The 12,354-nt window shown below is 48.2% G+C and overlaps 1 protein-coding gene across 3 annotated transcripts in view; it reads left to right on the plus strand.

The window, feature by feature from the left end:
- Positions 1 to 12,354, plus strand: part of ZDHHC3 (zinc finger DHHC-type palmitoyltransferase 3) — a 59,351-nt gene that overhangs the window by 16,734 nt on the left and 30,263 nt on the right. For all 3 annotated transcript variants that reach the window (XM_030845282.3, XM_030845276.3, XM_030845279.2), the window contains exon 3: positions 10,732 to 10,856. In XM_030845282.3, the coding sequence (XP_030701142.1) occupies positions 10,732 to 10,856 (125 nt within the window). The remainder of the gene's footprint in view (positions 1 to 10,731; positions 10,857 to 12,354) is intronic.

The raw sequence follows: 12,354 nt of genomic DNA on the forward strand, positions 1-12,354 counted from the left end.
ATACCAAGCTGTGCAAGTGGCTGTTGAGTATTAAAGTCTCCGTTCCTGCTCATTATCTTGTATGGGAAAAGTGAGAGAGAGCGTTATTTGATAAAGACTTCCTATGGCTTAATTGTTTCAGTACGTGGGACAAGTGTGTTTAAATTAAGAAAGGGAAAGCACTGCAAGTGTCAGTGCACTGGCCACACAGATTTCGTTTCTGTGAGTCCTGGGGAAAGCACAGTAAAAATGCTGGGTCCTGAGCTAGTTCCCTTCTCAGAGGGCTCCATTTCCTGCTGGTTCAGGTGGTGGATTGTTAATCCATCCCTAGGGAAAGCCACTTTCCCGGCTCAATCACAAGCCAGTGACCGGCCCATATGGCGCCTCTTCTCATGCACGTGCCTGGAGAGATCGCACACACTGGCAGGCAGGGGCCTGCTGGCCCAGTGTTAGAGCTGCTCGTAGGATTGTTGAACAGCTGTCACCTGAAGGAAACGAAGTACATGTTTATAAGTGCCCTGAAACACAGGGCATAAACAGTTTTCCTCAGCAGCATCAATTTGATCATAATGGAAACAAATTAAGGGTTCATTCATAAATTTTTATGGTGCCCTTGCTATTGGGGATACAAGAGTAAAAGACATTATTTGTCTCAGCTTATAATTTAGTGTCTGCTGAGCCCCAGGCACTCTTCCTTCTCTCAAGGTGCCCTCTGTCTAGAGGAGACAACAGGTGAGGTTAACCCTGTGTGATGAAGGCTGTGGCAGAAGGAAGCACAAGTTGCTGTGGAAGAACAAAAATTAACCAGTCTAGGCAGGGGTGGCTGCCTGGAGGAGGTGATGCCCAGGCCAGTTCTTGTCAGAACAATGTACATGGGCAGGGAAGGTGGAGGGTGATAGGGCAGGAAGACACTGACAGCATTCCAGGCAGAGGGAGCAGCATACACAGAGACACAGGAATGCAGGAGTGTGGTTGTTTGGAGTGGTAGGAACTTAGGAGAATGGGTTTGGTTTGGTGATGTGACCAGAGTGCCAAAGAAGTGGGGTAGGAGTTGGAAAATGGGGCCAGCGAGAGCCCCTGAGGATTTTAAAAGAGTGATGAGATCAGATTGTCATTTTACAAGGATCACCGTGGCAGCAGTGAGGAGGAGCCCCGGGGGCACTGAGGAGTGGGACAAAATGGATGCCATGTTTATTGAGTACCTACTATGTGAGAGGGTCCTTCTGAGCAATGGATACAGCTGTGAGCAAGACAGACCACAATCCCTGCCCTACTGCTGCCCACATCCTAGCGTAGGGCGTCAGGCAGTAAAGACGTGATGGAACAAGGTAATTTCAGAAGTCGAAAAGGGCTTTAAAGACAGCAAAACCGTGTGATCCAGGGGCTGTGGTAGTGACTTTTCTGGGGCGAAGGAGGACTATTTATTTATTTACTTACTTACTTATTTTTTATTTTATTTTATTTTATTTTATTTTATTTTTCCAGAATCCTAATCACTAGGCCACCAGGGAACTCCTGAAAGCTCATAGTGGTTTGGTTTGGTTTTAATTAATTAATTAATTTATTTTTGGCTGCGTTGGGTCTTCGTTGCTGCGTGCAGGCTTTCTCTAGTTGCGGCGAGCGGGGGCTACTCTTTGTTGCGGTGCGCCAGCTTCTCATTGCGGTGGCTTCTCTTGTTGCGGAGCATGGGCTCTAGGTGAGCAGGCGTCAGTAGTTGTGGCACATGGGCTTCAGCAGTTGTGGCTCGCGGGGGCTACTCTTTGTTGCGGTGCGCCAGCTTCTCATTGCGGTGGCTTCTCTTGTTGCGGAGCATGGGCTCTAGGTGAGCAGGCGTCAGTAGTTGTGGCACATGGGCTTCAGCAGTTGTGGCTCGCGGGCTCTAGGTGCGTGGGCTTCAGTAGTGGCGCACGGGCTTAGTTGCTCTGTGGCATGTGGAGTCTTCCCGAGCCAGGGCTCGAACCTGTGTCCCCTGCATTGGCAGGCGGATTCTTAACCACTGCACCACCAGGGAAGTCCCAGGAGGACTATTTAAATGAAGGTGATCTGAGAAGGACCCCTGAGGCGATGCCACTTGAGCTGAGGCCTAAATAACATGAAGGGGTAGGTCAGGCAGGTGAAGGTCAGAGGGCAGTGCCTTGCAGGCAGAGGAGAGGTACAAAGGCCCAGAGATAGGAGTGTGCTTGGCGTATTTGAGAAACAGGACTCAGACCAGGGTGACCGGAGCATGGTGAGCGGAGGCGAGAGGGGCTGGAAGCGGTGGGGAGGGCTGCAGAAGCCAGGCCGGGCAGGACCTGTGGGCCTCGTGAGAACCTTGGTCTCTATTGTACAGTGAGAAGCCATCAGAGAGGCACGATGTGACCTGATTTTTGAGAAGACACTGCCTTGTGCTTGCGATAGGGTTCTGAGGTGGGGCAAGTAGAAGCAGGAAGATGAGAGTTATCGCAGTGGGCCACGCAAGACGTGGTGGCAGCTCAGACCAAGGTGGGAGCGGTGAGGCTGGGGGAGAGAAACTTTTGGATTTGGAATGTATTTTAAGCCCCTAATGCTCAGGCCTGGCTGCATATTAGAATCCCTTGAGGAGCTTTCGAAAAGTACTGATGCCTTGGGCCCCATCCCCAGAGATTCTACTCTAATTGATCTGGGATGGGGCCCTGGGATTGGGGTGCTTTAAAGCTCCCAGGTATCCCTCATATTCATCCAGGTCTGAGAACCGCCATTCAGAAGAGTGACAAAAGGGGAGAGGGATCAGAGAGTGTGCCTTCCAGAGTCTTGGCTGGAGTAGCTGGGAGATTTGCTGGTCCCCTTTATTGAATGGGAGAGTCTGGGGAGAACAGATTTTGGAGGAGAAATCAAGACTTCTATTCTGGCCAAACTGTGTCTCTGTTACGTGTAAGCAGGAGTGCTAGCTGGGCAGTGGACAGCCAGGTCTGGGGCTGGTGGGGAGTTGGGATCAGAGAGTAGAGTGTGGAGTTTACTGGTTTCTAAAAGGCATGTGAATCAGGGAACTGGATGTCGGGTGGGAGGGAGAAGAGGCTTCTGCCCTGGCCTTCCTGCTACCCTCACACACATGTGTTCTTTGACCTCCACGTTGTGCCCTCTCCAGGGTCTTCCTCAGTCTGGCCCCTTGCAGTCGGATGCAGGAGAGAGTGATTCTCACTGGGTGTTGCTCGGCTTCCAATCCCAAATGAGAGCCACAGACTATATCCCAAACACCATTCAGCTTCTCATAGGTGTGTTTTGCTGTTGACCTGAAAGAAAATGGGGCAAAAAAATAAAGCGTCTGTCAAATATCTACCATTAGTAAGGGGAGCAACTCAAAGCATGCCCTGCAGACCTGCCCCATCTCCGGCTCTTCATGCTGCCACCTGCCTCTCCCCACTCCCAACATGTGATATCTTATGCAAAACCCAGTACACAAAACAGAGAGAGGTGGGGCTGCAGAGGAAGGAACCCCTGGGACACCCCGGGCTTCCAAGGGACGGAATTGGGGAGCCCAGATCTCACACTGAAAGCAAGTCAATTAGGGGTTCCTTATTAACACTGCAGGCAGAGTCTGTTTTTAAAAAGGCACCACTGCAGGATTCTAAGGAGTTCCCTAATAGGATTGTAATGTTTTGTATCTCAAGAATTCATGTTGTGTATAATTTTTCAGAAAAGTTTATATCCAGAGGTTATAAGCAATGTATAACAATGTATGCATTGTATATCATTTTAGTTTGTTAATATTACTAGTAAAACAAAAACAAAAAACAAACAAAAAACTCCTGCAGTCTCCCCCAGACAGTTACTGGTAGCCCTTTCAGCTTTGAAATTCTTATTCCAAATGTAACATCAGAAGAGTTGCAACCACTACAGCTTTCTGGACCATTTAGCAGTCATTTACTCCAACATAGTAGTAAGTGGGTCCACGAAGAGCTTGAGCAGAAAAGGGGAGAAAGAAATGACTTGGAGGTGGAACTCCCATTTGAGAAATGGGGTGAAAGGGATAGACAGGCCTGTAAGAAGAGGGAAGGGGGCAGGTGGACAGAGGGGCCGTACCTCACTTGGCAGGTGTGCTGGCCTGGAGGTGGCATGGTGTGGGCGGGCGCGTGAGTCAGACCGGTGTTTGATTTCAGGCTGCCCTCTCCTTGCCTGCTCTGAGGTTGTGTAATGTCTTCAAAGGAGCTTTGTGTGTTCCTGAAACACTTGAGACAGTGCGAGGTCGAGAGTGGCTCCGCTTGCCTGGAGGAGGCAGCCTCTTGAAGGCAACCTGGGCTCAGGGACTCTTTCTGACCTTGGTACCTGCTCTGTCTCCCCGCCCCATCCCAATTCACCACCTGACCTTTTCCAGTTATAAATACATTTTAACTCCTCATCCTAGGAACCCCCTCAGGAATCCTGAAGGATTCCATTTAAAATTTAGATCTGGGACAACACCTGTCTCCCAGAAGGTGCTTAAAGCTGAGAGCGTGTTTCTTTTTGTCCTGGCTGCTGAAAGCCCAAAGCCAAGCACTACACAATCACAGCAGTTGTGTCAACCCTATGATCAGCTTTTTTTTTTTTTTTTTTTGCCCCTGCTTTCTTTGGACCTAATCGTTTATTAACCTCATTGTAAATTATCTCAAATCTGAGATTTGAGAACACGAGGAATGTAAATGAATTCAATTTAACCACGTTGTTAAGGGAAGGAAAATTCATCTGTATGCCTGCCAGTGTCCCTCCCTGCCTTTGAATCCCACCCTGTGAACACCTTGCTATAAACAGACCTCACATGACTATCTGAGACCACTGCAGGCCAGTGATTGGAGTTTCAGCTGCCCAAACCGGAATAACAGGACTCACTTCAACATGCAGTTGGTAATCCCTTCTGGAGTCTCTCTCTCGGTGACCTTATTGAGCACAACTGTGTACAGAATCAGTGAGTATTTACTCGGGCAAGTACGGTGGCAGAATGATGTCAGGTCCGTGGGAGCATAGGACGAATAGCACCGGGTCGTCCTGCAGTGTGCCGTGTAATGTACGTGGGTGCTGCGTGCAGCCAGAGAAGGGCCTCGCACACTTTGCCCAAAGGTGTTGACACATTCCCTGGATCAGGTCAGGGACTTGCCTCAGGGTTCATTTGAGGAGGGTGCTGCACTCTGCCTAGTGCCAAGCAGTTTCTCATACCTGCCACTGAGTAATCCATAAACACTGACCGGAAAATCTTTCTAGCTCCAGAGAGAAGAAGGTGACCAATTTGGGGGTTACCTACCTCCTACCTTTCTGTGGAGGAGACAGGTGGCCTTTTGACACAGGCCTGGGGCTGGTCACCTGTTCCTGGCAGAGCTATTAGAGGGAGAGTTTCTGACTAGACCAGCAGGTGTGCTCATGCCATGATCCCATGGCCCCTGAAACAGTTTAAGCAAGTTTTCATACTTGTTGCTTGAAATAAATGGCATCATTGGTGCTTCTTTGGAACCTGTCTCCACCCCTTTCCAAGTGTGTCCTTTTTACATCATCATATTATCCTGGATACTAATTGAAACAGGCCTTGTTATCTTGGGCCTATTTCAGTCTTAATGTTTGTGTAGTTATACAGTACTTCACAGGAGAATGATATTATGGCATGAAGGCAATTAAAAAGAAAACCCTTTTCAATCACTTAATAGAATAGAAACATAAGTTGGGGGCTTCCCTCGTGGCGCAGTGGTTAAGAATCCGTCAATGCAGGGGACATGGGATTGATCCCTGGTTGGGGAAGATCCCACATGCCGTGGAGCAACTAAGCCTGTGTGCCACAACTATTGAGCCTGTGCTCTAGAGCCCGCAAGCCACAACTACTGAGCCCACCTGCCACAACTACTGAAGCCTGCGCACCTACTACTGAAGCCTGCTTCAGTAGGGCTCTAGAGTGCACCTAGAGCCCATGCTCCACAAGAGAAGCCACTGCAATGAGAAACCAGCGTACTGCAATGAAGAGTAGTCCCTGCTCGCGACAACTAGAGAAAGCCCGCATGCAGCAACAAAGACCCAACGCACCCAAAAAGATAAAAAAATTAAAAAATAATAAAATATGTAAGTTGTCTTCTGATAGAGGCATAGATTCTAGACTTGGGTCTGAATCCTGCCACCGCCACCTGTTAGTCATGTGATCTTGGGAAGTTGCTTAACTTCTCTGCTTTAGTTGCCTCATCTATAATATGAGGAATATCATAGTCTCTGCCTCATGGGTTTATTGTCAGAATTAATTGACAAAGTACAGTAAAGCCCTTGGAACTGTGCCTGGCATATAAGCAATCAATAAATGTCTGTTGTATCATCACTGTTATTCAGCTTGGATTTATTGAAGACTTGTTCCATGCCGTGCCGGGCCCTGGGCAATTCATTGGGCTACAAATTAAAGACATTGTCTCTGTCCACCAGGAATTTACAGTCATGTAGGAGAGATCAGCGTATACTTAAATGATAGGTGTTATAAGACAAATACAAGCTATGGTAGCAGAAAGGCCAAGTGATGGGTTCTGTCTTGGGTGTAGCCTGGGGCCATTAGAAAGAAGGCAGAGGATGTGGTCCCTGAGTGGGTTTGTTGTAGGTGCAGGAGGCAAGGATGTGCATGACAGGCTAGAGGGGAGGTGCTAATATGGGTCCCTAAGGGCACAAGAGGAAGACTTGGAGAGCACAGAGCCTCTGGGAAACTCCAGGTAGTCCACAGGGTGGGACTGTCAGGGGAGGGAGGTGACACTGGAAGGGTGGTTCAGGGCTGGATCTTGGTGGCCTTGCCTGAGCCCTGCCCAGGAGCTTGGACTCTGTACCATGTGAAGGCTCTAGGGAGCCAGGGAAGGCTTTTAGGCAAGGGGAATAACATGATCAGATGCACATTTTAGAAAGTTTACTCTGGAAAATAGTGGGGAGAAAGGATAGAGGTGAGGTTGCAGGATACAGGGAGAGACTGGAGGCAGGAAGACCTGGGGGACTCTAGTGTCTGGGGCACACGATGATGGGGTACAACTAAGGCTGTGAGAGTGGCACGGAGGGGAGAACATTGGATTCAAGGCATCATTTGGGGCCATATTAAGTTGGTGGAGTGGGTGGGAGTGTGAGGCAGAGGGTTAGAAGAGCTGGAGATGACTACTGGGTTTCTACCCCAGGTGACCGGGTAAATGATGTCTCATGGGCCAGGAAGGGGAGAATAGGAAGTACAGTTTGTGGAGAAAGTAATGGGTTCAGTTCTGTGAAGTTGAATTTTGGGGGTTTGTTTTATTTTGTTTTAATGTCTTTTGAACAACCAGGTAGAAACATCTTCATCCCCAAAAGAGGTCTGAGCTGGAGCTGGTGATAGAGGAAGATTGTCTGGGGAATGCAGGATGAACAAGGAAGAGGGCTAGTGGTGCAGCCCCAAGGATCACCCATGTCCAGGATGGGCAGGAGAGTGAGAAAGGCATAGCCCTAGAGGCAGGTGGAGACCAAGAGGGCATGGAGCCGTCACAAGAGAGTGACAGGAGGAGGGACTGGTGGGCGTGAGGAGACCCAAGAAAGATGAGGGCTGGGAACTGACCTTTGGATTTGGCCACAGGGAGTTGCTTGTTGACCTAGTGGGAGCAGTTCTGTGGTATGGAGGCAACAGGTGCCAGAGAATTGGAACTAAAGAGTCAGGGCTTCCCTGGTGGCGCAGTGGTTGGGAGTCCGCCTGCTGATGCAGGGGACACGGGTTCGTGCCCCGGTCCGGGAGGATCCCACATGCCGCGGAGCGGCTGGGCCCGTGAGCCATGGCCGCTGAGCCTGCGCGTCTGGAGCCTGTGCTCCACAACGGGAGAGGCCACAACAGTGAGAGGCCCGTGTACCGCAAAAAAAAAAAAAAAAAAGAGTCAGTGAGAGGTGAGCAGAGACAGCAAATGTACACAACTTGGAGAAACTTAGCTGTGAAGGAAGGAGAGCATGGAGTCTGCTAAGAGCCTGAAGGGAAAGCTCTGAGGTAGAAGTATGAGCCCCTGAGGGCCCCTCGTCCTCCACACAGTGGGTCCCCGTGAGTCCAGGGATCGGAGGAGCGAGAGGAGGAGTAAGGAGGGGGTTACCCTGGCAGCCTCCGTTTCCTCTGACATAGAAAAGGTGCTGGGCAGAGGTCGAGGAAGGTACTGGAAGTTTGGGCTAGCCACTGAGGGGAATGGTTGATGGAGCTATGTCACGCCTCCTGCCCCCAGATTCAAATGGATTCCACTGCGGGACCAAATATATGTTTTAGAAGCATATGAGCATTTTTATGGATGTATAGATTGTTTTAAGTGTTTTTAGCCTACAAGGAGAAAAGACTGGAAAACTATACTCCAGAATGTTAATAGTACTAATCTTTGGATGATCGAATCAGAGGGTACATTCTTCCCTTTTAATTTTCTCTTCTCTATACATTTTTAAAAATCATGAACAAATATTACTTTGGAAATGAGGAAGAAATCAGTATGTTTTGTTCTCCCGGGGTGCAGTAATGTGGAAGCTTCAAGCCATCCCTGTGAGATATAGGAACAGGGGTAGGGGTGGAGGTAGTGGGTGTTTCTTAGTGCACACGTGACAGCAGTGGCAAAAATGTCTCAGCAGGCCTTCCAACTCCCAGCCGTCTATCAAGAGTTATACAGAACAAAATCCCTTACCATGAACTAGTAAGTTCTGAAATCTGTGGAGATGAGCCCAGAAGAGCCTATTCTTTTAAAGAAAGAAAGAAAGAGAGAGAAAGGGAGGGAGGAAGTGAGGGAGGGAGGAGGACTCAGTCTCAGGGGCTGGCCCAGTGGGTCTCTAGCTCTGCGAGATGGGCTCACTGGGCAGGTGGGGTCTTGCCTGGATGGGAATGAGCCTTCCAGGAGATTTGTGCAAATGGAGTCACATGGAAGAGGGACTTTTAGAAAGGTTGCGCTGTTGAATGTCTCTGACTGTGGTCTGAAATAACAGGCAGTAATGAGGAGACCAAATGAGAGCTCTGATTGCCGTTGGTTCTGTAAAGCTCTTGTAGCCCTTTATGGGGAGGGTCTCCTGAGATTTACAGCAAATTGTGGTGGTGGTGACCTTAAAAACTGGACCTGAAAAAAACCAAAAACGACCTTCATTTAGGAAAACAGCCCTATTGCTTCATCACCTTGGGGAAACGCTGTTCCTTAGTGCATTTCTCTTGTACACATGACAATAGTGACTTCCAGATGCGGTCTGTTGGCTTCAGGATCCACAAAAGGTCACACAGTTACCCAAACTCAATTACTTTTTTACATTAAAGAGAATTTAAAGTATGACCCTCTGGGCTTTTCTGCAACCTCCCCCTCTGCCTGGGCCAGCGCCCTTCCCAAGCCCCTTTTAAAAATCCACTCATCTAGGCGATCTGGGCCCTCTCTTACCTTTGTGAAGACTTCCAGACCCTGACCCTTCACTGGCCTTAAGGGGGGACCCTCAGATGTCTCAAGGTGAGATAAGTCACAGCACTTCGGTTACAAAATTCAGGAAAGTTGGTCATACTCCTACTTTGCATAGCTCCTTCCTGAGTATATTTTTTTGCTTGTTTTTTTAAATGCGTTTTTTCCTTTTTGCAAAAGTCACATGTTCATATTAGAACATTTAAGAAATATAGTTAATAAATTAAAAATTACCTGTGATTTTACTACATGAGATAACCGTTAATACTTTGGCATGTACGTGTGTGTGTGTGTGTGTGTGTGTGTGTGTGTGTGTGTGTAATCTTTATCAAAATGGGTTTGTAGTCTACATACTGTTTGGGAATCTACTTTTCCCTTTAACAGTCTATCATAGACGTTTCCCATGTCAATAGCTGTGTACTTTTATGGCTGTTTGATGTCAAGAACTATAGCATAAATGGCATTGTATGTACCAGGTAGTCCTTGCCTACCAAAGTTTGTTTGCTTTTAAAAGGTCTTTGATAGGTTCTTCTGGCATCTGACTGTATTTTGCAGGTTGTATTTTTTTTCCACTTCTCTTTTGAACTTTCAGGAAAAATTTTAATGAAATACATAAGACAGTTGAAAGGGTGTAAAGGATAATATGACGACCACTCACGTGTTCGCCTCCCAGCTTTGTAAATTAAAAAAAAAAGTTACAAAGACAGGTTAACCTCTTTATATGCCCCACCCCCACTTCATTCCACTCCCAGCCTCCTCACCACCACAGAGGTGATCATTATCCTGAGTCACATCTGGTTTTCAGCATCTTGGTGTGGAGAGCACTTGAATATCTTAGGGCAGTGGCTTACAGTTGCTTGTGGATTCATAAGAACTAAGCACAGATTACCAATCCATAACAATAGTACTGATAAAAAATAAAATAAAATAAAACTTGATTCCAGTTTAAACAGAACCCAATAACATTCAGAGCTGTGAATTATGACCTGGGAAAACTGGACTATTAGATGCGCTGCTCACCAATGAAAATTCACAAAGACCGAAACTGTCCCTGGGAAATCTAATGTAAATCAAAATTGTAGTTGATGAGTCAAATCCTCCCTGTAATATTTACATAGGAAAGGATGCATTCAATGAAAACCGTGTTAGTAAAATGAAAATAGAAGATCATCGGGAACAACGTAACTGTCCAGTGTAGAAAATCATTCACTGTTCCTTGGGGAAATTCTTTGTCAATAACTTATTATTGGTATTGGCGTAACTCTGAACAGAACCCACATGTCGTTGGGATGAAAATATCCTGTCCCCGTATGTGGAATTGCTGCTTTCAAATGACCATCGCCTCTGTGGAATGTCAGAACTGAGGGAACCCCTAGCCTGACCCTGACACCTCTCTTTCTTACAGGGGGCGGTGCCCAAAGGAAATGCCACTAAAGAATTCATCGAGAGTTTACAGCTGAAGCCTGGGCAGGTGGTGTACAAGTGTCCCAAATGCTGCAGCATCAAGCCTGACCGAGCCCACCACTGCAGGTACACTGCCCCCGCCTGGGCTCCCCTCCTCACCCCCTGCGCCCCCGCCCTCGCCCTCCCTCCATGGGTGCCATCAGCAACAGGACTTCTGAACGTGCCCTGCTCTGGGCACGGAGTGACCACATTGACTCTCCATCCCCACCTGCACAGGAGGGCAAGGGTGGGAAAGGGTGTTTGGTTCGGACTCAGGACACTAGGCTTCGCCACATTTGCCAGGGGGCCCTGCCCAGGCCCTTGCTTGTCTCCACCCTTGTCTCCAAATCTGTGAAATGGAGGGGAGTCCTGCTCTTCCTGCCGCACAGCTTTATTACTTTATTAAGGGCACGTGAGACAAAGCTTTAGGAAATCATTCTGTGAATGTCTAGCCCCTGACACATTTAAGGGGCAGGTGCAATTTCACTTAAATTTTATAGGGAAATGAGGGGGTTGTCCTTGAAAGAAAAGAAAGACTTTTCTTTAAAACAAAACTTCTAGAGGTCTGACAGTTGTAGAGTTCAGCCAAAAAAGCCATTTCCCTGTTTTATCTGTGGTGGTTTTTCCCTTTTGGTTTTCAGATTTCTTTGTTGTTTTGAGTCTTCTTGACAAAAGAAAACCTCCAGCTAAATATTGCATTTTATCATGACGAGAACTTTAAATGCTAAATTACAGAAATCACGAACCTGTCACTTAGTCCCTTTTTCACACTAGCGTGTGTTCGGGGTGGAGAGGGGCTGTGGAGGAATGAACTGGCTCCTGATGTCAGGAGGTATCGTCGTCCTGAGGCTGTGGAAGCATCTGGGTTTTGTGCGAGGTCCGAGCGGCTGAAAGGTGGCTTTTCTGTGCGGGCCGCACTGCCCACCTTTTGGAGGAGGGCAGTCGGTCTGAACATCCAGATGCCGTGGTCAGCTCCCAATACCTGCTGTGTCTCAGGCACCTCAGCCCACCCCGTCTCATCGTCATCCCCATGCTCACCCCCAGAGATAGCTCTGCCATAGGCATGACCCTCCCTAGATGAGGAATTAAGGCTCAAGGCGGTTAAGTGGCTGCTCCAGGGTCACACAGCCGGTGACTACGAGAGACAGGATTGGTTCCTGGTGTGTCTGGCTCCGAGTCTGGGGCTCTTTCCACTAGAACTCTAGTTTGGCATGACTTGTGTAACTTGCTATAACCATATGCATATTTTTCTGTATCTTTTTCTGTCTGTCTGAGAGAGCGATCTGGAGACCTCCCCAGCTAGTTGCCACTTCTCAAGGGTGAGGGCCAAGGAGCTTGGGCAGGGACCATGGGAACTGCCATCTCCTGTGGGGTTTTCTGTGTCTGGGTCATCTTGTTTCTGAAATCTGTATTAGAAACTAATTCAATGCTTTCTTCTTGTGCCTGAGATGGAGGCATCAGTCTAGCCTTTTCCTACCACCCCGAGGCTCGGGAACCCAGCTCTTCTCATCCCCTGGGTGATGTGATTCCTCCAGGCACATTCCTCCAGTGTGGTGGAGCGGGCTCCTGCCTTGAAGTTGGAGAG

This window comes from Globicephala melas, chromosome 11 (assembly GCF_963455315.2).
Source record: "Globicephala melas chromosome 11, mGloMel1.2, whole genome shotgun sequence".
Taxonomy (NCBI): domain Eukaryota; kingdom Metazoa; phylum Chordata; class Mammalia; order Artiodactyla; family Delphinidae; genus Globicephala; species Globicephala melas.